This window comes from Adiantum capillus-veneris, chromosome 14 (assembly GCF_014529385.1).
Source record: "Adiantum capillus-veneris isolate H3 chromosome 14, ASM1452938v2, whole genome shotgun sequence".
NCBI classification, from domain to species: domain Eukaryota; kingdom Viridiplantae; phylum Streptophyta; class Polypodiopsida; order Polypodiales; family Pteridaceae; genus Adiantum; species Adiantum capillus-veneris.
In genome coordinates, this window is record NC_140944.1 from 139,054,482 (window position 1) to 139,080,558 (window position 26,077).

The window sequence follows — 26,077 nt, forward strand, 5'->3', positions numbered from 1 at the left end:
CTATATACAAAGAAGGCTAAGGATGGTAGTTGGCTGATCCTTATTTTGTATGTGGATGACATGTTGATTGCTGGCAAGCACTTGGAAGAAATTTCAGCTTTGAAGTCAAAGATGGCAAAATCGTTTGACATGAAAGACATGGGTGAGGCAAGTCATATACTTGGTATGCGCATTGAGAGAGATAGATCAAAGAAGTTGATTTGGTTATCTCAAACAGAGTATATTGACAAGGTTTTGCAACGTTTCAATATGGAGAAGGGAAAGGCATTGAGTGTTCCATTGCCACCATATGTGAAACTTAGCAAACAAGATTGTCCTGTATCTGAGGAAGAACAGGCTGAAATGGATAAGATTCCATATGCGTCCGCAGTGGGTAGTTTAATGTATGCAATGATTGCTACTCGCCCAGACATTGCATTTGCAGTGGGAGTAGTAAGTCGATACTTTTCAAACCCAGGCAAGAAACATTGGGAGGCAGTGAAAGGAATATTGAGATACCTGAAAGCTACAAAGAGTATGCGTATATGCTATGGGAGTCAGGAGCTAAGTGTAAAGGGTTTTACAGACTCAGATTATGCAGGTGACTTAGACAACCGAAGGTCTACGTCAGGGTATGTCTTTACATTGGCTGGTGGAGCAGTATCATGGCGTTCTAGATTACAAGATTGTGTTACTCAGTCTACTACAGAGGCTGAATATGTTGCAGCATTAGAGGCATGCAAAGAATCAATTTGGCTTAATGGACTAGTAACAGATTTGGGAATCAAAGAAGAGATGCCTGTGTTATATTGTGATAGTCAAAGTGCTATACAATTGGCTCGCAATCCAGTTTATCACTCAAAGACAAAGCATGTGGATGTGAAGTATCATTTCATCAGGGAAATGCTCGAGGATAAGCAACTTCAGCTTGTCAAAGTTCACACCACAGAAAATCCTGCTGATCTACTTACAAAAGGACTTCCCTCAGAGAGCTTTGCGCATTTTCGCAAGCAGTTAGGTGTAGGGTAGTACATCACTTCTCTACATCTCTTGTATATTAGCTTGTATAGTAGCTTCTCTCACACTTAAAGTACCACATTGGACTTTAAGTGGGAGGTTGTTGGGGTATAAAGCCCAATGTGGTCGCCCAGGTAAGTGGGCGGGCCGCCAGGTATGTACACATATTCTTTTGTAAAAACCTAATAAGAACTCACTATGCTCTGTACATTACAACAGAGCGAGTTCACCATATCGTCGTGCTCTTCTTCTCGCACTCTCTCTCGCGTCGCACTTCCGCTCGTACTCCTTCAGACAATAGGTCCGGTGTCGGGAGCCGAAGATACTTAATAAAACTTTCCAGTAGTCTTTGGTTTGCTTTGTTTGCTCTTTTGTAGGACCGGTATGCTTTTAGAAAAGCACACGCTTGATGCTCTGATACCACTATCACAAGACGGGCACCACGTGCCAATAGAAAAGAGTAGACTGAACAAACTTTTAACACTTCAATAACAACTGAACTGAAAGAGAGAGAGAGAGCATCAGCACACGCGACACAGTGGCAGAATTCCACCCCATAGAGTATTGGCCCCAAACCTTGGCGCCCCTTTCGGTATTTCTATATATTGTATAAGCACAGTATAAACCGGTACTCCAGACTGTGCACCTTCTTCAAGAAGCATGCCAGAGAATGAGCCCATGGCCTTATATTTAAAGGCCCTAGGCCCAAAAGCTATTTACATGAAAAGGCTTCAAACTCAAAAGCATCTGGTCCAAAAGCAATGCCCAAAAGCTACAAGCGTAAGTCACGGAAATCCGTACAACTCCCACGTTAGTAGTCATCGAAAATCGTGAAAATCCGTACAGTCTGCCACGTCATCATGTCAACGCAAATTGTGGAGATCCGTAGAGTTGTTGCCACGTTATCAGCTCCACGCAACGCTCTGTGTGTGTGTGGGTCCTGCTTTATTTAGATGCCTTTATGTCACTCGGGCCCCATCGGACGGGGTCCCATAAGTTGGTAGGACTTCTTCTTCTGTTGTTGCTTGTTCTTCTTAGGGTTTAGGCCCCTCGGGCGTGATATGAAGGTTGGCTCTGCTCTTAAGTGACTTGGCACGTCAGCAGTTTGTGACAGCAAATATTGTTCCCACTTAGATTATTTATCATAAACATATGCTTTGAGAACATCATATGCTAACTGGTTGTATATTGGTTAGATCAGCCCAGTGTTTGCAGATTCAGCCCGCTATTCGCAAATTTCAGCATCTGTGTTTTCAACGCTCGTCGCCGTCATCGCCGTCGTCACTGACATAGAGTCAGGATTCAGCAGATACAAGATTTACAGATTTCAGCCCGCCATCTCGTTGCCGTTGTAGCGCGGATAATGTGTCATGCTCTCTATAGTGGATGCTCCTCAGTGCAATGTGCGCGACAATCTCACTCAAAATAGACTGAAAACAAAGGAACAAGAGATAACAACTGATCATATAGAGACACAACAGAAGACCAGAACATAAGACTCGACTATCTCAAAGAGCCGACACAGACTCTGGCATGGCAGCAAACTCAGCTCCAACCCAGGACTCATGGGTACAATGGGGGTGTTGAGGCTCAGATGTGCAGGGATGGTGATGACGTACTGTGTATAGACTCGCTACTCTAGACGACGACGTTGGACCATATATAAAGAAGATGATCTCTATGACCCAACAGCTACTACTCATGTCCCACTGTAAAGAGCCACCAACGGCTCATAAATGTCAGCATCTAGGTGGTGGTGACCTGGCCACGATGTCCACTAGAACCACCGTCGTATCCCTGCCACGTGTCGCTGCCTAGCCCAGAGAGTCCGTCCAGTGTGAACCAAACCAGACCAGCTGTACTATCTGTGTGTCCTGTGAAAGTGACTGTAGGCTGCTACAGTCGTCCTCATCGTCGTCGACATCGTCGGCAAGTCCATTGCATTGTAGAGATTTGTGCAACCAATAGTAGACAATTGTCGCCATAGAGAGTTGGGCCTTCGGAAGAGGGTTTGACAAGATTCTGGTGTCGTATTCTTCTCTATCTATCTCTCAGTCTCAGCACCTTCATTCACAGTGTTTATCACTTTGATGTGATCATTTGCACTATCTCACTAAAGGAATGGAAGGCTCTCCCTTCCTAAGTAAAAGGAACCCTTGGGCATAGTTGGGAGCACTTATCATGAGCAAAGTTCAACATTCACTTCCACTGCACCTTACATTGGTATCAGAGCTTTGGCGGTGTTTTGTATCACTCAAGGAAAGAACCACAAGAATTTTTTTTGCTTGTTGTGGTCGGACGTAACCCAAGTCCACTTGGGCGTGTCGATTCCTAATCGTGTTTTTGAAGAGTGACAGAAAACCCAAGAAAGAAGGGCTTGTCCAGCTTCCCCTTGTTTCTCTTTTCACTCATTGAGAGCGGACTGTGCACTTAGTGGCCGGCCAATTGACATGAGGTGGGAAAAAGCAACCTTGGTGTGAGTTCAAGGTTGCCAAGGGGTGCGTCCGTGGGAAAGAGAAGAGGTCGGGTAAGAGAAGATCCTTCTCTAACACAGATTGCAAGCTAAAGAAGAACCTCAAGACCCTCAAGAACTCAAGAACCACAAGAACCCAAGTACCTCGTAACTTAAGAACTCAAGACTTCAGTGTATGGTCATCACCGGAAGCGGAATGGATACTTCGCATGGAGGTGATGAGCATGGAGGTGGCGAAGAAGAATTTTCCCCACCAGGAGGTTTTTCCGACCCTCCCTCTTTCCCATCTACGCAAAGGATTGTACCAAGTCCTATGGAGGTTTTGGCCAAGACGATGATGAACATGATGATACGACAAGAAGCGCAACGCGCTGCCTTGGCGCGCAAGCGCGAAGAAAGAAAGGCAGAATTGGATCGTGAACACTGAGAAAGAATGGTAGCCTTAGAGCGTGAGCGCGAGCAAGCACGCTTAGCGGTCGAAGAAAGAAAAGGAAAATTGGATCGCGAACGTGAAAAAAGAAAGTCCGACTTGGAGCGTGAGCGTGAGCAAGCGCGCTTGGCGGCTGAAGAAAAAAGGGTAGCCTTGGAGTTAGAGCGTGAGGGGCAGAGAGACCAACGCATACAAGAGTTGGTCCTACAGATACTTACCTCGAAACCAGAGCCGACTAAAGATGCCAGTGGTTCATCAAGTAGCAGAGACTCGAACTCCAACAACCCCGTCACAGAGAAGATCATGTTCAGTAAGTATGATGGTAAGATGGATGTTAGTGTTATTCATTCTTGGTTGCATCATTTAATGCTTATTTTGCGACAACTAAGAAGACAGGGAATAGCAAGGTTTTGACGGCAGCCATGTACGTTGCCAGTGATGCCATCAATTGGTACCACGCATGGCTAGAGGCACAGTTGGCCGCGTACCTAGAGGAAGCTGACGAAGGTGCGCCCCTTTCCTTCAATTTGGACGACTTCCAAGACAAGCTCAAGGCGCGGTTTATGCCACCCCAGTATCTAGCACGATTGAAAGACGATTGGCGCGTTCTCAAGCAAAATGGTATGCCAGTTATGTCTTTCTCTAATCGTGTTTTGCAGCTCGGCACTCAATTACGCTAATCGGATGATGAGCGCAAGGAGGCATTCCTTTATGGATTGGACGAGTATATCAAGTATGATGTCGAGGTACTCGATCCAATCGATCTCAACAAGGCGGTAGCGATTGCTCTCGTATAGGAGATGAAGCACAATAAGGGAAAGCCTAAGGAGACCAAGACTTCGCAAAGTACCTCTCAGACTTCTCAGAACCCGCAGAACGGTAAGAATGATAACTCCTCTAACCAATCTTCCTCTAGTCTCTCAGAAAAGAACTCACCAAATGAATCTAAGGGTAAAGCTAACACAATTGCTAAACCTAAGCTCACCCCAGATGAAAAGGAAGCACAAGGAATTTTAGGAGGATACATCACGTCAGAAGAACAAATCATTTATTCTAAGGAAGATCGATATTATCATTGTCACATCAAGGGTCATATAAAAAGAACATGTCCTAAGCTTGACTCTAATGAATCTAAAGAACCCACAGAACCCACATCCTTTGTCAATGCAATAAATAAGAACATGTGTGTGACCCAAGTTTCTCATGATCCTCCCGTTAATGAGTCTCTCATTAAGTGTTATGGTCATGTGAAGGGTCAGCGTTTTGTCATACTTGGGCGTGGCGATTCCTAATCGTGTTTTGTCGAAGAGTGACAGGAATCCCAAGAAAGAAGGGCTTGTTCAACCTCCCCTTGTGTCTCTTTTCACTCATTGAGAGCGGACCGTGCACTTAGCGGCCGGCCAATCGACGTGAGGTGGGAAAAAGCAACCTTGGTGTGAGCGCAAGGCCGCCAAGGGGTGCGCCCGCAGAAAGGAGTAGAACTCGGATGAAGAGAAGATCCTTCTTCAACGCGATTTGCAAGCGAAAGAAAACCTCAAGAACCCCAAGAACCCAAGACCCTCAAGACTCAAGAACCTCAAGAACCCAAGATTCTCACGAATCAAGGACCTCAAGACCCTCAAGACCCAAGTTCCTCGCGAGCTTAAGACCCCAAGATTATAGTGCATGGTCGTCACCCGAAGCGGAATGGATACTTCGCATACAGGTGATGAGCATGAGAGAGGCGACGAAGACTCGTCACCACCCGGAGATTATTTCTTCAACCCTCCCCCTTCGCCATCTACGCCACTAAACCCTATGAAGGAAATGGTCAAGCAGATGATGGCCATGATGGATAGACAAGAAGCAAGTCGCCTTGCTCAAGACCGTGAGCACCTTGCTCAGGAACGTGAGCGCATTGCTCTTGCCACAAAACAAGAAGAAAATCGACTTGCTCAGGAACGTGAGCGCATTGCTCTTGCCACGAAACAAGAAGAACATCGACTTGCTTTCGAACGCGAGCGCGATGAACGAGAGGCTCAAAGGGAGATTCGTCATCAAGAATTTATTTCCCACATCCTAGCTTCGAAGACCGAACCACCCAAAGATCGTGGAAGTTCGTCAAGTGACGCAAGCCACGACGCGGATTCCAACCATCCAGTTACAGAAAGTTTACTTTGAGTAAGTATGACGGTAAGATGGATACTACAGTTATTCATTCTTGGTTGCATCAATTTAATGCTTATTTTGCGACAACTAAGAAAACAAGAAATAGCAAAGTTTTGACGGCAGCTATGTACCTTGCCGGTGATGCCATCAATTGGTACCATGCATGGCAAGAGGCACAACTAGCCGTGCACCTAGAGGCAGCCGACGATTTCACGCCCCTCTCTTTTAGTTGGGTTGATTTCCAAGACAAGCTCAAGGCGCGGTTTATGCCACCTCAGTACCTCACATGATTGAAAGACGATTAGCGCGCTCTCAAGCAAAATGGTATGCCGGTTATGTCTTTTTCTAATCGTGTTTTGCAACTAGGTACCCAACTACTCATGTCGGATGAAGAGCGGAAAGAGGCTTTTCTCTTTGGATTGGACGAGTATATCAAGTACAATGTCGAGGTACTCGATCCAATCGATCTCAACAAGGCGGTAGCGATTGCTCTCGCACAAGAGATGAAGCACAACAAGGAAAAGCCTAAGGAGAACAAGACTTCCACAAGTACCTCGCAGACTTCTTAGAACCCTCAGAACGATAAGAACGGTAAGAATGATATCTCTTCTAACCAATCTTCCAACTGTCTCTCATCAAAGAATTCTTCCAATGAATTTAAGGGTAAGGCTAACACAATTGCTAAACCTAAGCTTACTCCAGATGAAAAGGTAGCACAAGGAATTGTAAGAGGATACATCACGTCGAAAGAACAAAGCACTTATTCTAAGGAAGGTCGTTGTTTTCATTGTCACATTAAGGGCCACATAAAAAGAACATGTCCTAAGCTTGAATCGAATGAATCTGAAGAACCCACAACACCCACTACATCTATCAATGCAATGAATGATAACACGATTGTGCCCACAGTTTCTCAGGACCCTCCCATTGATGATTCTCTCATTAAATGTTACGATTGTACGTCGGGGCACCGTTTTGTCATATTGTTTGACCCAGGTAGTATGCATGATGTGATTAGTTCCTCTCTTGTTGAGAGAGCCCGCCTCGAAGTTAGTCCGAGATCTCCTATCGAGGTCTCTGGCTTTCGTCCCGGTATGGATGCTCTCATCACGAAGGAGTGCCTTGATGTGTTATTTGCAATTCAACAGACTGCCTTCACTAGAAGATTTGTTGTTTCTCCTCTCTTAGGATGTGATATGATTTTAGGCATGAAATGGTTTCGTGAAATAAACCCTCTCGTTGATTGGGAGGGTAGCACTTTAACTCTCAATGCCAAAAGTGATTCTCCTACTGTCTTTCATGGAGTGGACACTGCTCCTTCTCCATCTCTCATTGCTAATATGCAGGACAAGCTGGAAAAGAATTCGAGATAAGGAGACTCTCTCAGTCTTTTTTTCTCCACAGCATGACACACAGAACTTGCATGATTATGAGAAGCATGATGATTTGACTGATAATGATTTGCATAATGATTTGGATGAAAAAGACAAACATGATGAATTGCATGAAGATGATGTGATTGTTCACAAGGATGATGTGTAAGTGGATGCTTTTCCTAGCGAAGCTAACCTCGTTGTAGATTCAATCAATCACGAAGATTCGATCTTGGCTTTCGAGTCGAGGTCCAAAGAACCCCCACAGGACGATTCGATCATTCATGACGAACCGATCTTGGCTCTCGAGCCTTGGTCAAAAGAACCATCACAGGAAGTATTGTGTGCTCGCATGATTGATACACACACATTGTTCGAGTGTTTCATTCTTGAAGGTTTCCTGTATTTTAGTCAGCATCGTTATGTGATCCCTTTTCCTAGGCATGACATATTGTATGTTGAGCACGTTTCTCTCATGGATAAGCACGAATGTATGCGGATTATTCATGAAAAGCTGAAAAGTTTGTATGTAAGTAAGTCACATTCCATGTCTCTTCCTTGGCATGACAGTTTCCGAACGAGCACATGATTGTATGAGCACCAAGCATGGGCATTTCCATTGTGATTTTCCACAGTTGATGGATTTCGATTAAACAGAAAAGATTTGATCCCATTGTTTGCATGTGTTTGATGAAGGGTTTGTCACTCCGTCTCTATGTTCATCTACTTTGCATACACAGTCTTTAGAGAAGACAATATTTTTTTCCTTCACTTTACATGGAATGGGTATGTTCATGGTTTTGTGTTGGAGATTGTTCCAGGAATTTTCAGCCACGGAGATTCTTGAGGACGAAAGAAGCAGATCTCTAGACAAAGTTGAAGCAAGAAAGGAGATTCAGAAGATTTTTGTGTCGCTTTCGGTGCGGCCCAAAGAAGCAAGCGTTGCAGACCTTTATGAAGTTCAAGTACCGCTCGACCCACACAGCAGAGTGGGCCGATGAAGAGTCCCTTTTAGGATTCCGGATACTGCTGGCGATCTCCCTCGACGCCATACAGTTCGGTACCAGTACCTCACTTTGAAAAGGAGGGGATGTCACGTGACACATCCCAACCCTATGTGTCCGTGGACAAGCTACACCATAGCAGGGTTCCTGTCAGTTCAGTCAGTTTAGATTAGCAGTGATCTGGCATTTTTGTGAGACTATTCGTAGACCGTGCATGCCCAGTCACTTAGCATAGATGCATATCCTCCGGTTGCACAGAGCATGATCATCGGAATTCCCATCAGAATCCATTAGCACCAGTTACGGGAATTTTCCAGTGCATTTAGCCTATTTTCCTATTTATTGGTATTTTCACTTATTATTTTTAAGTGACTTTTCAACAAAAGTAGGTAGGGTAATTTTGCTAAGTTAATATATAAGCAAACCCAAGTTAGCAGTAATTGGCAGAAGAGGCAGCAGGAGCTTCCCGCTCAACAGGCAACTTCTCAGCAGGACCAAATGGTAAAGAAGTTTGGATCATCCGGATACAAATCCGGTAGTGCTTCTAATTCTTGGTGATACACCGAAGTGATAGCGTTCACCCTTGGCCGCCTAGACAATGTGTCTGCGACCACATTCTTACTCCCAGCCGTGTGAAGGATCTGGAAGTGAAACATAGACAAAAAGTTTGCCCATCTCATCTGCTTCTCAGATAGTTTCCTTTGCGTAAGAAAATATCGCAAACTCTGGTGATCAGTCTTGATCACAAAATCCGCTCCTAGAAGATAGTGCTTCCAGTTGGATAAGGCGTGAATCACAGCCGAGAGTTCCTTTTCGTAGATTGATGCATGCAACTCTGCATCCTTAAGCCGTCTGCTTTCGTAGGCCACTGCATGGCCTTCTTGGTTTAACACTGCTCCGATGCAATCGCCTGAAGCATCGCAGTGAACCTCAAATGGTTTCCTTAAGTCAGGCACTATCAAAATAGGTCCATGGCTTAGCAAATACTTGAGCTGATCAAAAGCTCCTTGTTGTCTCGATCCCCATCTGAAAGGAATCTTCTTCTTTGTCAAATCATGAAGGGGTCCTGCTACATGAGTAAATCCTCGGACAAACCTTCGATAATACGAACATAATCCCAGGAAGCTACGTACATCATGTACCGTAGTGGGAATAGGCCAATCTTCTACCACTCGGATCTTGGCAGGATCTATACTCACTTGATTGTGAGAGACTATATGGCCGAGATAGTGTATCTTTGAGAGAAAGAACTCGCTCTTCTTTGCATTTACATGCAACTCATGCTTTCGTAATTCTTGAAACACTAAGTCCAAGTGCTTCTGATGTTCCTCTTCTGACTTAGAGAAGATGAGTATGTCGTCAAAGAATACTCCCGTAAAAGCTCGATACGGGCTGAAAATGCGGTCCATCATGCGATTGAACGTCGCAGGAGCATTGGTCAAGCCGAAAGGCATTACCAAGAATTCATATAGTCCAAAGGTTGTGCGGAAAGCAGTCTTATGGACATCCTCAGGGGCGATCCGTATCTGATGATACCCACTCTTTAAGTCTATGCGACTAAAGACACTTGCACCCTGCAACTTATCAAGTATATCATCAATCCGAGGGATCGGAAAGCGATTCTTGATTGTGATCTTGTTTAAAGACCGATAGTCTATGCACATTCGAAACGTGCCATCTCTCTTCTGCACCAGTAGAACTGGAGAGCAGTAGGGTGAAGCACTTGGCCGTACTAACCCTTTCTCTAGAAGCTCGTTGACTTGCTTCAAAATTTCCTCTTGCTGAGCAAGACTCACCCGATAAGGGGGTTGATTGGGAGGCGAGCTACCCGGTATGAGATCTATGCGGTGATCTTCCGGGCGTACCGGAGGGAGTTCATCAAGAAGTGTTTCCGTGAAACAATCCTTGTACTTTTCAATAAATTGAAGACGCTTAATTTCCAGACGAGAGAGAGAGTCTCTACTAGTTTTATCCTTTGCAAAAATCAAGTAAGCAGAAACACACTTCTTCATTTCTTTCTTAATGGAGATATGGCTTACAATTGGGAACTTCCAATCTCCTGCATCAGCTTGAATCTTTATTTTCTTACCCCCATGATAAAAAATGAGGGTCTTTTCCACATAATCGGGAATGGGTGTCATGTGAAAGTGCCATGGCATACCCAAGATGATATCACATCCCTCGATGGGTGCCATAAAAAATGATTCGCGGTCCTTGTACTCGCCAATCCGAAGATTGAGCTGTCCTTGCACGGGAGTTGCATTGGTTGTCAACCCCTCGAATGCTGATCCGGATGTAACCGGTGTGCCAAGCTGAGCCGGTGTAAGGCACAAACGTTCTGCAGTATCCAGGGAGATGAAGTTATCCGTGGATCCTGGATCATAAAGAATCAATACTCGCTGGTTGTTCAAAGACCCCCAGCCCTTCAGAAGTTGACGCTGCCCTTTCTCTGTTTCTGTGTTTCCTTGAACATCTGGAATTGAGTTCGAGCTTGGTGGTGCGGGTTCCTTCCTTGCTTTCTCTTGCCTCGTAGTGGCTTGTTCTTGCCGTTGTTGCTTTAGCGGGCAATCCGGTTTCATATGTCCTTTCTCGCCACAGTAGAAGCATCTTCCTTCTTCTCTGAAAGTTTGAAGTTGAGTAGGAGAAAGATACTTAGTTCGCTTGCCAGTGCCCTCTGGCTTCTTAGAATGATCATCATTCCTCGATGGAGGACGTTTTCTTCCTTGGCCCCCTTGGTCATCGTAGACCCCTCTTTGTCTTGCATGGTAAGTGCTATGCTCCATCTTTCTGGGCGTCCCAGTTGAGTGCAAATCCTCAGCAATGATTGCTGACTCCATCATCCTCTGAAGAGTATCATGCGGATACACCTTCATACTCTTTCGAAGCTGCGGTTGGAGACTCGCTTCGAACTTTCTTTTCTTTTTCTCGCCGGCAATCTTCATGAAGGGAGTGACCTTCAGAAGAACCGACCAATACTTGTCCACATAAGTCGTTACTCTTTCATGTTCCTTCTGGGCAAGCCAGTCCCATTCCTTCCGTATGTCCTGCTCGAAGTCAGGTGGAAGAAATTGTTCATAAAATTCAGATTTGAAGCTCTCCCAAGTTCTGGCCTGAGAACCTTCCAAAATCTTGGCTAACCACCAATTACTTGCCGTTTCCTTGAGGTGCATCCCCACATGGCGTAATTTGGATTTTTCTGTGAAGTGCCCAATGGTAAAGGCGACTTCAAACTGTCTGATGAAGGACATTGCTTTGGAGATGTCTCTCCGTCCGTTGTAGGTTTCGAACTTGATGTCCTTGTCGCCTGATTTGAAGACTCTCATGCGATGTTGAGACTTGCGACCTTGCTTCTTGAATTGAGGCTTATCTTTAGGTTGATGTATGGTAGTGGCGGTAGTAACTGCTTCCTTCTTCTGATGAGATGATCGAGAAGTAATAGTATAATCAGGAGAGTAAGATGGAGATGAGATAGAGATGTCCTTGCTCCCGTCTAGCAGAGAGAGCGCTTTTTCCTGGCCTTTCCTTGAAGTAGGCCGTTCATTCCGATCCGAATATCCTTTGTGTACCTCGGCACGTGCTTCTTCTCTTGCCTCCTGTGGTCTCATGCCAACAGTGTTGTCTGGATGCTTGGCTGCATCAGTTCCATTCGTTTTCTTCATTCCGCCCAAAAGCTTTTGGACGTCCGGCAATAGTAAAATTTGTTGCAACTCCGCAAGGTGAGCTTGCACTTGTTGAAGTTCCTCTTCAACGCTTCTCCCTTGGCTCGACATGGTTCTTCCCGTTCTTCCCGGAATCGTCCTTCTTTGCAGAGAAAGAGAGGAGTCCGAGCTCTGATACCACTGTCACAAAACGGGAGCGTGCACTAGCACTTAGAAAATCTGAAAATTATAATTCTTTGAAAACATGAGAGAAGGGAGAAGATCGACACAGTATTGGGGACCAGAAGATGGGCTGGTCCCCCCCCCGTTAAGAGTATTCTTTTATTCAGGGAGAATTCTTCTACAAGCACGAGAACCCGAGGAAACCCCTCTGTTTTGTAATCTTAGACCCGAAGGTCGTGCTTTCCCGTAAAGGGCTTGGGCACCAGGCCGTTCCTTCCCGTAAGGGACTTAGGCGCGAAGCCGTACTTTCCCGTAAGGGACTTCGGCGCGAAGCCGTACTTTCGCGTAAGGGACTTAGGCGCGAAGCCGTACTTCCCTTGAAGGGCCTTCCTGTAAGACAGGAGATTCCTGCAAAACAAACCACACAAAGCAACAATTCTCAATGCGTATCAACACCTTATACCTGTCGCTTCTTGCTCGGAGAATCAACCTCCGTTCGCAGTCGTCACGCGAACACTCGCAAATTCTGTCTCCAGGCTCTACTCCAGAATCCCAGCGCTAGTACTTTCTGCTGCTCCCGGCCTTCCAAACTGAAACGCTGGCTACCCTTTTATAGGGTCTGACACTCGACAAGAATAGGGGTCCAAAAGTAGAGCTTGGCGCTCCTAGAGAGAGGAGAGAGAAACTCGCGTTTTCTAGAGAGAGGAGAGAGAGAGATCGCAATTCAGCCCCCCGAGCCTTGGTTTTAGCGCTGGCTTTTTCTATAAGAGCCTTTCTTGCTTTATTTTATTAATAAAGAGGCCGGTCACTTAAAAGTGACCGGTCACTTTATAAAATAAAGTGTGAACCTGTTCAAACTTTAAAAACTCACTCAGTTAGTGAAAACAATGCTACACGGACACATTCCAGGCGTCCCCGGGTGCAGGACACGACACAGATGCAATGCAGACACAGACTCCTCGCGAGAAAACATCTTTCCTCTCGCTACTGTTCTTGGTTTTCGTAAAAAGCTTCATTGAACCCATCTTTATTCTTGTGCTTGCGTTCTTACGCGTATTTTCTTACTCAGTTCGGATTTCCTCCTTAGCCTACGGGATGCCCCCTTACTGATGCACCCGTCACCCATCATGTGACGCATCAGAGGCACTCGTAACCTGGCCCTTTCCACCGAACTTACGGAAACTCCTTCGCGATGTTTACCGTCACCCATCAAATGACACATCAGAGTTGTCCGTTCCTGATGGCAGTTCCTGTAGCTACAATCTTTTTAACAGTTCTTAGTGCACATAATAAAATATCCTAAAAAAGAGATTTAATCATACCTTGCACTTTCCTTTAAGGGTGAATCTGGGCTTATCCTGGATTCATCTAGGTATATTTTTTAGTCGTATAGCGGACATGTAGACTTCACATTGCGAAGTTTTCGTCTGAGTTACGACCAGTTGATATTGTGCTAATTCTTTCTATCTTTTGTGGTGCCTATGCCCTATCAACTACCTCATTTTTATGCTAATTTTTTCGATTTAATGCTTCTTTTAGTGCTAGGCTTTATTATGGCTGAGTCTGCCCTTGATCTCTGGAGTCATGACAGAAACTCAGTACGCTGAACTTTGTGTTGATGTATGCTCACGTGGTGTGTGTTGTGTTTGGGAGCATATGTTAGTATCTATTTCTACACCCACTATTGGGCACTGACGACGTTAGTGGGGATGTCGTGGTATTTATTCAATACTATGCATGATGGAGCTGATGGTTATATTGTCTTGTGGATGACTACCATGGGTCTATACCTTGCACTTTCCTTTAAGGGTGAATATGGGCTTATCCTGGATTCATCTAGGTATATTAAAAATAAGAAAATAGTCCAATTAGCAACATCATCTCTCATTTCTAATGTACAGGCAAAGATTGAAAAGAATCAGGAGAAGGAGACTCTCTCAGTCTTGTCTTCTCCAAAGCACGACACACATGATTTGCATGATAAAGATTTGATTATTCACAAACATGATGATTTGCATGATAATGATGTGATTGTTTACGAGGATGATGGTTTAGTTGATACTTTGTCTAGTGAAGCTAACCTCATTACAGATTCGATCAATCATGAAGAACCGATCTTGGCTCTCGAGTCGAGGTTCCAAGAACCCCCACATGAAGTATTATGTGTGCACATGATTAGTCAGCACGCATTGTTCGAGTGTTTCAGTTGTGATGGTTTCTTGTATTTTAGTCACCGTCCTTATGTGAAACCTTTTCATAGGCATGCCATATTGTACGATGCACACGATTCACTCATGAATGAGCACGGATGTATGCGGATTACTCATGAAAAGATCAAATGTTTGCACCCAAGGAATTCGCATTCCATGTCTCTTCCTTGGCATGACACAGTATCTGAAAAAGCACAAGAAGGATTGAGCATCAAGCATCAACATTTTCATTTTGATTTACCATAGTTGATAGATTTAGATCAGAAAGACAAGTTTCGATTCCGTTGTTTGTGTGTGTTTGATAATCGGTTTGACACTCCGTCACTTTGTTCATCTGCATTGCATGCACAATTTTTTCGAAAGAATAGTCTTTTTCCAGTCACTTTACATGGAATGGGTATGTTCATGTTTTTGTATTGGAAGTGGTTTCAGGAATTTTCATCCTCGGAGAGTCTTGAAGAAGATAGATACATGACTATAGACGAAGTTGAAGCATTGAAGGAGCCACAGATGACTTTGTGTCGCTTTCGGCGCGGCCCATAGAAGCAAACATTGTAGACCTTTATGAAGTTCAAGTATCGCATGACCCACGCATCAGAGTGGGCCGGCAAAGAGTCCTTCCTAAGATTCCAGACATTGTTGGCAATCTCCCTCGACGCCATACAGTTCGGTACTACTACCTCACTTTGAAAAGGAGAGGATGTCATGTGCACATCTAACCCTATGTGTACGTGGACAAGCTACAGCATATAACAATAGTGGAATCCATGTCCCTACACCTCTATCACCATCTCTCTCAATGTAGTCAGAAACCTCATTCACATACATACCAAATAGAGTAGGAGAGAGCGGGCAACCCTGCTTCACGCCAATAGTTGAGTGAACCGGTGTGGATAGACCCTCTGAGGTGCGTACATGCCCCACTACTGACCTGAATAATGCCATGACCCCCCAAATGAGCTTTGTGGATACTCCCATCTGCTGTAATCTGCGCATCAATCTAGCTCTGGGTACTGTGTCAAATGCTTTGTAGAAATCCACAAAGCTACAATAGATCCGTCTCCCATGTGATCTGTCCTTCTCAATAATGGCTATGAGTATCAAGATATGGTCAAGAGTAGAAAAACCCCTCCTGAACCTTGCCTGCCCAGCTGCGCGTATCCCCTCCCTCTCTGCCCATCTACTTAGTTGCTGCTCAAGAATAGATGCGTACAACCGTGCCAATGTGTGTCCAATCATGATAGTGCGATAATTCCCAGGCTCCATAGGGTCTCCCGACTTGAAGAGAGGTACAATACTCCAAGTATCAGGCAAGCCCTCACACATGGCACGGTTAAACATAATTGCTAGAAGCTCTGCTAGTATAACTCTGGCATGCGTGAAATGCTCAGCCACTAAGCCATCATGATCATATGCTCTCCTTGTCCTCATCCTGTCAATGGCCTTCCTCACCATCTCAGCGGTGAAAAAAGCACATGTGTGTGGGCATGGATCGGGGGGGGGGGGGGAGTGCTCATGAAAGAGCCGCCATGCCTCACGCGAGTCCTGACTCAAGAATAGCTGGTATAGATTCTGCTCTAGGCGAGCCAAAAATGCCCTCTTCTTCCTCCACACTAGGCGTCGGAAGTCAATCTATGACTGTCTGTGAGTGATGTCCCCCAAAAGCACCTCCCTCTGAAGTCTAGCTCTAGTGTCCCGACATTCCTCATCATACCAACTGTTCTGGGGCATGCTCCCCGAACGGCGTCTCTGCTCAGGCTGGGCATGTGGGTACGCCTCTATTGCTGCATCATGTAGTGTCTGTGTCAGTATAGTAGTAAGCTCCTCCAGAGGTCGCCCTGGCTCCTCTGTGCACAGGCGTCCGTAGATTCCATCTATGTATACAGAGTCCGTCTCCCGCATGAAGGTGTAGCGAGTAGGGGCTGCTGCCTGTGGCTTGTGCGCTACACTAAATTGAAAGAGATGGTCAATGACACAAGAGCATGATCCACTACCACACCAATAGGTTTGGGTCCAACCGTGAGATCCTGGATACTAGAGATGAGGCTCGGCTGTGTCATGACATAATTCACTGTGCTGGCTCCATGTCTGTGTGGAAAGCATGTAAAACCCCCCAAGTCTGTAGGTCATTCAAGATGGCAAATCCATGTGCAGTCCCCATGTCTATCAAGTGTCGTCCATACTCAGTGTGTTCCCCATCATGTGATAGTCTGGATAGGCCCGTCTCTGCAACATCCAGCTCTCTCAGCATCTCCTGTGAAGTATAAAAATATTGTCTGATGATGGGGAGTCCTAGCATTGAAATCCCCTAGAATGATGATGTCACCATCTCTAGAGAACTCCCATATGTCATCATCCAAAATAGAAAAGGGGGACTGTCCTCTGGATGATGCATAAACTGACGTACTTGGGGGAAAGTAGCAAATAGCAATGTAAAGATTCCTGCCTGTCTCTGCTCTCAATCTCACCCACATGTACCTAGCTTGCTCATCCCTGCGGGCTATATGTATCAATGGTTGCAACTCCTCCCTGAATAACACTGCCACTCCTCCTGAGCCCCGCCCTCTGTGCTCTGATCGTGTCTCTTGACTACAAGCTGTCTCCTATCTATATCCACTAATGTGAGGCATAGACTGCCCAGGGGCCTGATGTGTCTCAGAGTAGAAGACAATGTCTCTTCCCGTAAAACTATCCTCAAAAGCACCCACATCAAGGCGCATAGATCCATTACAATTCCAGGTGGCAACTTTGAGTGTGGTCCATAGGTCTCGCACCGTCATGTGGATCGCTGCTCTACAATCACCATCCGACCATCTCTGTAGAAGTCCGTCTTTCCCTTCTCCCTTGCCGCTTGAATCTCTGGCATTACCTCTCTCATATGCGCAAGCTGTGTGAGAGTGAGGTCATCTCGAAGGAATATGCCCGTTTTCGTTAGTGTAGGACGCCTCTTCAAGAAGTCCTTCTTTGCCTCCATGGATGGGAAACGGATGATTAAAGCTCTCTCTTTGGAAGTCTCCCCATTTCCTTGTGTCTTCTTCCCTACCCTCCATGCCTTTGTATGAGTAGCCTCACTACCCATCATGCGGAGAAGTTCTTCGACTTCCCCTTCCACATCATCTCGGTCTTTTAGACCGATCACTCTTATATGCAAAGCTCTAGTTTTCTTTCGCTGCTCTTCTTCTAGAGTCATGTTGATGATTGTAGGAGTGGGGACAGATGTGGTTTCTTTCCCTTTGCCTTTCTTAGCGACTTCTATCCATTTCGCGGCCTCATCCGCCTTCTTTTGTGTCTTCGTGATGACATCCATCCACGAAGACGTCTTTACCACATTCTGTTTCTCCTCCTCTTTGATCATCCGTACCTGCTCCTTGATGACCTTGATTTCCTCTATTACCGAGGGATGGAATTCCCCTTTCTCTAGTCCACTGCTTGCTCTATCAGCAAGCTCTCGCTTGAGGGCTGAGACTTCTTCTTTAAGTGCTTTTGAATCCGCCTTAAGTGCTTGTAGCTCTGCGTGCAAGTCCTCTTTCTCCTTCTTCCATTGCGCGCCTTCGTTGAGAAACATTTGAAGAAGGTTGGCCTTCTCTTTCCACTATCCCTCCGTATCTGCCTTCCATTCTTTCATCTCCCTTTCCATTTGTGTTATCCGCTTGTTTGTAAGCACAAAGGTTGCCTTCGTATGGGGCTTACACACTGGCGAAGCGCTCATGATCTCCATCAAAAACACAATCTGCACTTCTGTAAGAGAGGCCAACCCACTATATCTACATTATGCATACATCCATGTCCCGCATAATGCATACATATGTTTTCCTAATATCAATCATACAGTTTCTGATTCTTTGATTTTCCTTTTCTGCTAATTTCTGTCAATGCTGTTCTGTAGTTCCCTATGTGAGCTTTTGCAATATCTTCGACACTTGCAGAGAGAGAGAGAGAGAGAGAGAGAGAGAGAGAGAGAGAGAAGGGGGGGGAGGGGACTGTCGAGCTGATCTCTGACGCGCGATTTAGGGTTTTGAGCAACTGTCTGCTGCGCGTTTGGGTTTGCTGACCACTAGGCACTGATCTACAGACCTGTGTTTAGGGTTTTCAAACCTTTCGAGATGTCTGTGGAGGCTCCTTTTGCGACCTGTTGCTGCTTTTGTTTCTCGCGTTGGCTGTGCTAACCCTACCTGAGCGCACCTACCCTTGATTCCGCCTGCACAACACAACCTATAGCACTGTTGTGCGCGAGGGCAGAAATGAAATGTTATATTAACGTCTTCAAAAGGCCAAAATGACCTATGAGACCAATCAGTTACAAAATAGTGAATCTAATACCATGTCTGGGTACAAAAGAACTAGAAAAGAACTAGAAGTGGAACAAAATACTACTACTACTACTACAATCTAAAACTACGTGGGTGTAGCAGCTGATACAATAGGTACCCGGTAAACTGGATGTAACAGTGTGTGAAACAAAGATGGAAGAAATGGTGAGGATCCATCCTCATCTGCACTCTGGATGTCGAGAGAGTATGGCTCGAATCTTCTGTTGTAGTCTCCGTCGATGCTGTGTAGCTCCTCTCCTCAGTCGCGGTCGTCTGTATCTCTGTAGCTCCAATGCTCGGTCGATGAGAGTGCCAGTAGTGGTCGAATGAGTGTGGGACGAGCTCTGCAGTGGTGGCTGCTCCTCTGGCTGTCCCATATCTAGTGAAAAGAAATCTGTAATGTGTCTCTGGGACTGCCTCTCTCTAGCTCTCCCCAGTAAAGTGTCTCTATATTAAAATGAAATGAAATGTTATATTAACGTCTTCAAAAGGCCAAAGTGAGAGAGAGAGAGAGAGTTGATGACTCTTTTGTATGTTTGAGTTCAGATTGCAGCAGGTTCTTTATCAATTGAAAGGCCGTACTCTTCTGTTATGATTGTTCCAACCGGTGTTGGCTCCAGTATTGGTGGCTTCGCTGGTGACGCCCTTCCCGTGGCCCGAGCTATGGCCTCTTTATGTGACAACTTGATTACACACCCAAATGTATGTTCATTGTCTGTTTGTCTATTGTGCCTTGCAGGAGTGGAAGGTTTTTCACTTTTGAAGTTTGTTGTAGGTTCTCAATGCGGCAATGTTGTATTGGCCAATTGCTAATATTCTTTATGTGGAAGGGTATGCCCTTGATCGTTTTGCGGAAGGAACTTGGGGGCTGGCTCCAGTGCATCAGAATAAGGTGAGCTCCTTGTTTTTTGTCATTTCTGTATTGACTGGGTGTTACTGGCTCAAGGATTCTTACATTCACCAAATGCAGTTGTTCTTTCCATCGAGCCGCAAAATCGTGCTCTCCATTGGAGTCCAAGGAGGCTTTGCTTAGTTGTTTTGTGATTGACCAACCTGCCACTTTTTAGGGACCTGCTGAGTGACTCTGCCAGAACACACTTCTGCAAACAACACCCCCTCCCCTTGGAGTGTTTCTGTCGTATGTACAAAAGTATCCGTAGTGCAATGTATACCAAGCAAGACATAGAGAGAAGTAATTGAAAAGGAGGAAGCCTGCTTGGCGATTCTTCCACTTAGGTCAGGATCTACTTCAAGATTTACACTTTGTTTCATACAACACTTGGAAATTCACTTCTTTAATTTTTGGTGTAAGATGTATACGGCTGAAAAGCGATGGCTTACTCTTGCATGTAGACATTAAATACAGTAAGAGTCAGGTGTCACTCGCGATTCATGATGTAGCGTTAAAGTCAGTCCGATCAAAGATTACCTCCCCCCCCCCCCCCAAAAAAAAGCCCCAAATACCCTCTCTCGATTATGCCTGCAAAATAGATAACAAACCAGGATTCAGTAGACCTTGACTCCATACAGATATACTTTTTGACCATCACACACAAGGCAACACAATCTCAAAACACGCCCTGGCACAAAGAACATTCAACAATCAACAGTCAAATTCACGTCTTGTCCCTGTCGAGACCTGAGACACAAATTGTGATCACAAGGAGCACTTAGCCATCACATCTAGGCATCATTGACCTCCTCTCTTAGGTGTCTCGATGCACTAAATTCATAATTTTAACTATCATTATCACCCCTACAGTGAATAGAGATAAACTCCGTGGACATTCTACCTCACAGATACTCAAACAAACATACAATTTGAAAGAGTACGACAATTCGATCACATTGGATGCCCAATTGTAACGTCATATATCATGGTATATAATATGTTCATATCGTATAGCAGTCACCAGGCAAAGTACTGTCAGCACATCAATACCCATCAAAATATCAAAGACGACATGGTTAAATCTCTGTCAATCTGTGTTGAGCTGTGACAAAGGAGTTGAGTGCCGTCTCTCTTGTGCAATAGGCATTGCACTAGACTCAACCTGCTGATTTAACGTGCACTATTGGAATGGTCGCAACCAAACCAAAGCCTCAAGGTAAAACTCTTAACAACTAAGGAGTATATGGCAAGTCCTCCTCCATCCGCTTTGCATTTAGAGCAGGGTAGTTCTTGAACTTGACCAAATGTTTTCGGACCAGCTTACCCTTCACTTTTCTTTCCTTGTGCACTAGGGTCTGCTTAGGTATAAGAATCTCCTGTGTTTCTTCTACTTCAGGATGATCCTCTGGCTCCTTGTCCTTAGGCAAATGTCTCTTGAAGGTCGTAGTAGACTCACTTGAAAAGCATTGTGAATCCTCTTGAGTATCTTGCAATTTCAATTCAAACGATACATCATTGATCTTTTTTGAGACTTGGAAGGGCTCATAGTATCCCATACTTAGCTTTGGATAAAGCTTCTTATTACCCTTCATCTTTTTTAAAGAATCTCAATCCAGACTTCTCAAACTTAAGAAGCACCCAATCACCTTCCTTTAACTTCAAGTGGCGTGAATACTTGTCTATTGCTTTCTTCTGCCGTTCTTGAGACTTTTGCAAAGCCTCACGCTTCTTCTGTTTTTCCCAAGAAAAAGATCCTTCTATTAGTTAATCAAAATTGCCGAACGTGCTACAAACTAATAGAAGGAGATATGTCTAATGACGGCTAAATCAGGATATGGAAGGAGGAAACAACCACACAAGTGGGCGGTAATGTCATCTAGGAGCCCCATGGACCATGGTATAGAAAGGCCCTGGACGCCAGAGTCATAGGAATGCCTCTCGATGCTCTTGCATACGGTCGGCGCTGCCTTGAAGCCTCTCGAACTGTCCTATATGGATCAGCTCTAGCCAGATGTCTCGTATAGTCTCCACTGGTGGCATGGGGCGGGCCTCGAAGATGCGGAAGCAACGGGCTTTCCTAATGAACCAAAGAGTCAAGCTGCAGGTGAGCTCTCAACGAAGCTTTCTATCACTGCTCCATCCTAAGGTGTAAGCTCCGTGGCCGACTCGAGTGTAGGCCAGCCCTCCTGTATCACAATCATCTTGCTAGTTGAATATAGCTCAAAATGAAGTGCGAGGCCGGTGAGGGTCAGGTTGCAACACCCCAAGTGTACTGCCTGGTTGACGACATGGCTAGTCCCATAGCCATAAAATTTGAAGCCAAACTTGCTGTGCCATGGGATAGTCCCATAAACAATACCACTGTGACTCAAGTGGGTGGTCACAAGCGGTACAGCCCGCCGGATGGCCACTGTAGACCAACCAACTGCTAGCTCGATGGGCGACTAGCCACTGGAACATGGTGACTCTCCTTGGATGTCTGCTAACCCACATGCGCCCCTAGAAGTCTGTCAGGAACTCAATTGTGAGAACCTCTTTGTGCCAGTGACCTACTGCAACAGGCCGGTCCTCTCTCCGTGCAGCCAATACGTGATGCCCTAGTGGTGCTGTCTGGAAGAAAGGGATCCATGGGTGATCGGCTGAAGCAAAAGGATCCCACCAAAACCGCTCCCGAGGGTTCCACTGCACCAGCGACCGAGGGGGACTCTCCCAAGCCCATAACCTCCAGTATCCAGTCTCAAGATCTGACGGTTTGCAATGAGGATAGCCTCGACGAGATCCTAACACATGCTTTGCACCCCCCTCATGCCAGGCAGCTGGATGCTCTGAATCTCCTTAGGGACTGTTGTAAACTGCAACCAGTCTCCCAGGGTGCGTGCTGGACCCTCTACCATGGGACCCCAAGAGACATGGGGTCTACTACCGACCATGTGACCTCGCTGTGTACCGACCAACGGGTTCCATGTAAGAGGCTGCATGTAGTGCGGATAGTGTGTCGTGCTCTCTACAGTGGGTGCTCCTCAGTGCAATGTGCGTGACAATCTCACTCGAAACAGACTGAAAACAAAGGAACAATAGATAACAACTGAGCTCTCAGAGACACAACAGCAGACTAGAACATATGACTCGACTATCTCAAAGAACCCAGTGGCAGGGTCACTACCTGCCCAGAGAGTCCCCGTCCAGTGTGAACCAGACCAGACCAACTGTATTAATTGTGTGTCCTGTGAAAGTGACACTGTAGTCAGGTTGCGCTCACCGTCTCCGTGAGTGGAAATACAGAAAAACTGTGAAAGAAAACCACTAGGTACTGCATCTGTACGTCTTTCTTGAAGCCGGTGCTAGGCCCAACCATGACCTTACATGCCTCAAAAGTGGAGTTAAAAACACTGCACTGCTTGCAAACGCCTTAAGCCATTGAATAGGCAGGAACCCGGTATGATTGCATAGTCCAAGAATCCCAATTGGCAACACAGAATGAGGCTACACAACAAAGAGATATGCTTGGTTTGGATCCAGCACATCTTTACCCTCCATACCCATAGTGAGAGGAAAATGACCTGGTCCATGCTTGCAGCTGAACCTTGCAACACCTTACGCAACAACACTCTTCTCGAAAAGAGGGATGATCAGAAGCTCGAGTAACACCGCAAATAAGGTTAAGCGCCATCGTGATGGCAGAACGAAAACCATTTACAGCAACGGAATGGCAACCAGGTGAATGCTTGAAAGCCACAAGGAAACAGCTAAAAGGCTCTTAATCTTGCTCGTTGTTGTGAAACACCAAAAGACCTGCTTCAGAAACTCCAAAGCTAGCAGCCTTGGCAGAGCAGAGTGGAAAGGGTGGGTAGGGGGGTTGAGGGCTAGATAGGGACGAGGGGGGGCTAGATAGGGGGTGGGTAGGGGCGAGGCCTAGGTAGGGGGTGGGTAGGGGGGCGAGCCCTAGGTAGGGGGTGGGTAGGGGTAGATAGGGGGTCTAGGGGTGGATAGGGGGGACGAGGGGTGGGTAGGAGGTGAGGGGTAGATAGGGGGTCTAGGGGTGGGTAGGGGGGTTGAGGGATGCGCGGGCGAGGGGTAGATAGGGGGTCTAGGGGTGGGTAGGGGGCGAGGGGTGGGTAGGGGCGAGGGGTGGATAAAGGGGTGAGGGATGGGTAGGGGGCGAGGGGTAGATAGGGGATCTAGGGGTGGGTAGGGTGCGGCGAGGGGGGTATGAGTAAGGGCGAGGAGGCAGGGAGGGGGTAGTGAGGGGAGATGGCCATCCAGCAGATAGATATCATGATCAGGTAATTCATCAAGCTTGAAATCAACATTGTTTTTGTTGTGTCCCGTATTGAGGAAGCTTTGTGAAGGGAGTTCGCTAGAAACAAAGGGGAGCTTTGTTCTGGTCAAAGAGGTAGACACCAATGGGGGTGATGTTGAGGGGGGTGAACTCTTGTAGGAGAGATTTCTTCCTGCCCCACAGAGCCTTCTCCACCCACTTCTTAACCATAAATTCCCCTGTTGCTGAGGAAGCTTGGCAACTAGAGACTTGGTTTTAGTCAGGAGTTCTGCAAAAGTCTCCTCTGGCTGGAGCACCATGTTGTCCAACTCGTCCAAAACCTTTTCCTGGTAGTCGCCTGGCCTGAATGCTGCACAGAACTATTGTCGTAAAGTGGTCCCAGTCGCAAAGTGGTTCTTTGCAAACTGACTGTACCACTTGTCTGCTAAACCATTCAAGGTAGATGGGAAGAGTACTAAGTAGGCATCTTCTCGGTTGAGGCCACGACCTCTGCAGAGAGAAGCAAACCTCCGGGCATGGTCGTCAGCATCCTCTGAGGAGAAACCTCCAGCACGTCTTCACCATCCTTGCACATCTGAGCCTCGACACCCCCATTGTACCTGTGAGTCCTGGGCTGGAGCTGAGTGTGCTGCCACGCCATAGTTTGTATCGGTTCTTTGTGATAGTCGAGTCATATGTTCTGGTCTGCTGTTGTGTCTCTGAGAGCTCAGTTGTTATCTATTGTTCCTTTGTTTTTAGTCTGTTTCGAGTGAGATTGTCACGTACATTGCAGTGAGGAGCACCCACTGTAGAGAGCACGACACACTATCCGCGCTACACTGCCTCAAGCGCTCCTCAATGCATTTGGATTTAAGGTGCTCAAGTCCCACCCATAGCTGCTCCAAAGACCAAAGCAAGCTCAAAGCGAACTGGTCCTCCCATCTCCTGCTCAGGCCCACTTTGTGCATCTCTGTGAAAATCCAACAAGTGGAGGGGCTCCAAGGGCCACCCGTCAATGGAACTTGGCCTCCAATTGGGTGAAGCAAAAGCTCCTTCGAGGGCTCCTCACTTGACAGAAGACCTCTGACAATGAGCTTCCCAAGGAGAGCCTTTGCTGTGCTGGATCGATGATCTCCAGCCCTCCCTCAGAGCATGGTGAGTGATGACCTACCCAGAGTCTTTGGCCGAGCCGACTTTGTGTCTCTCCCTATCCACAGAAACTTGAAAGTTCCTGATCAGCCTCTCCAGCTGGTTGATGCAAGAACTTGAGAAGATCCAACAAGAAGTGATGTACCACATGGTGACCAAGAGCACCTGGCAGGCCATAACAGCCCTGCCAGCAAGGCATAGCCGTGTGGAGCTCCAATGAAGGAGTTTCCTCCTGATGGCTAGGGGAGGGGAGTAGTCTACCGCTTTGGTGACAACAAGTCTAGGCCAACCTGGCAGCCCAAGTAACAAACTCGCGTCCTTGGAGGGATCCAATGAAAGCCCTCTCCATGCGATTGGTCGGGCTTGGGAGCATCACCAACCCAAAAAGCCACTATCTTTCGCCAATTGATTAATGCTCGTGACGCACAAAAAATCACCTCCAGGGACTATTCACACCTGTGCAAATTGGTCTCATAGCCCTCCAGAAACATGCCCGAGTCATCAGCAAATTCAACGTCCAAGAACATCTTGGTAGCACATCGGGTCCACACCATCTGCATCTTCTTAGCAATCGGTAACCATCAATCCGGAGCCAAAGGGTTCCAATCCGAGGCAACCGCCGCGGGAGTTCGCAGGCATCGTGAGCCTACATTCGCAGCCACGTCCATTGCAAAGACGAGGATTCATGTAGAGCTTCCATTGTACGGCAATCTAGTCGAAGTCCCAAGAGGAGCCTCTATCTTTGAGAAGTTACTTGGCGGTTTCATGAGACATCATACCGAGGACTTGCCATGGTTCATGGGCATTATAAAGAACATATCCATATTCCTTTCCCATTTGGCATTGCTCTCGGGAATCTTCCCGCATAGGGGCAGCATAGGCTGACTGGTAACATTCGTAGACATTGGCGTTTGCATATCCTGCCATTCGCTCGACAAGCATCCATCGGGTTTGCAGTTTGGTTCACACCATCCGGGTTCGGGCAGCAAGGGTTATTGTTTGCCGGTAACGAT

General features: G+C 46.3%; 1 protein-coding gene across 1 annotated transcript in view; it reads left to right on the forward strand.

Moving 5' to 3' along the window:
• LOC147443229 (uncharacterized) overlaps positions 1 to 26,077 on the forward strand; it is a 57,602-nt gene that overhangs the window by 13,727 nt on the left and 17,798 nt on the right. Inside the window, exons 3-4 of the mRNA XM_086529138.1 lie at positions 19,312 to 19,467; positions 19,541 to 19,657. Of these exons, the coding sequence (XP_086385264.1) occupies positions 19,357 to 19,467; positions 19,541 to 19,657 (228 nt within the window). The 5' untranslated portion in view covers positions 19,312 to 19,356. The remainder of the gene's footprint in view (positions 1 to 19,311; positions 19,468 to 19,540; positions 19,658 to 26,077) is intronic.